Raw genomic sequence first — 696 nt, 5'->3', positions numbered from 1 at the left:
CGCTGTACAGGCCAGTTTAGTCGGAGCGCATCAGAGACATTCCAGAGAATGGCTTCACCATGGTTGCCATAGCGTGATCGGTTGAATCGATCTGGCGTGTATACATGCATATCCGGTGTAGTTCCATTCTTTCCATGGAGCACACATTCTATGTATGCTCCCGGTGGGAGATCCAGCTGCATCGGATCGCCATCAGAACTCACTGATTTGGGGTTGGGACGGACCTGAATCCCAACGGGAGCAGGCTTCATGCACAACCTGATGGCATCAGAATTACGAACCATGTCTGGGGCATGTGTCCGATAGAATTCTTTCTGGAGCCATTCCCAGTATGTGATTGTGGGGAGTGACGGTTTGATCAGTTCCGGACGACAAGAACATCTAACGTGTGTCATGTGGTGTTCTGGTTGCATAGGGAATGTCCAAGTCTTGGAAACCACAGGTCCAATTTGAAGTGGTTCATCAGAGGGTACTTCGTCGTCTGCAGTCAATGGAATGCTACTCTCATGACCGGTGAAAGTGGTTGTTATCAAGCTGGCAGAAATCACTGTCCGAATCAGTCTGTACCCATTGGTAGTTCGATCTGCATCTTCACAGAATAGTTGGTAGGCCTGTGTTTCGCATCGAATCCTCACTGCTACGTTCGGAGCCCAACACTGATCCTCTTCCCCATCAACTGTTGATTTAGATTGGTTC

The 696-nt window shown here is 49.1% G+C and overlaps 1 protein-coding gene across 1 annotated transcript; it reads right to left on the bottom strand.

Annotated features, from left to right (window-relative positions):
- Positions 1–59: 59 nt before the first annotated feature.
- On the bottom strand, positions 60–395 carry T265_16189 (hypothetical protein; the record flags this gene model as incomplete). Its single annotated transcript, XM_009179739.1, has 1 exon — positions 60–395. A coding segment is annotated over one exon (336 nt), but the record flags the coding sequence as incomplete, so codon positions are not given.
- Positions 396–696: the final 301 nt, after the last annotated feature.

This window comes from Opisthorchis viverrini (assembly GCF_000715545.1).
Source record: "Opisthorchis viverrini unplaced genomic scaffold scaffold16086, whole genome shotgun sequence".
In the NCBI taxonomy this organism is placed as follows: domain Eukaryota; kingdom Metazoa; phylum Platyhelminthes; class Trematoda; order Opisthorchiida; family Opisthorchiidae; genus Opisthorchis; species Opisthorchis viverrini.
This window is presented reverse-complemented; position numbering and strand designations above follow the sequence as displayed.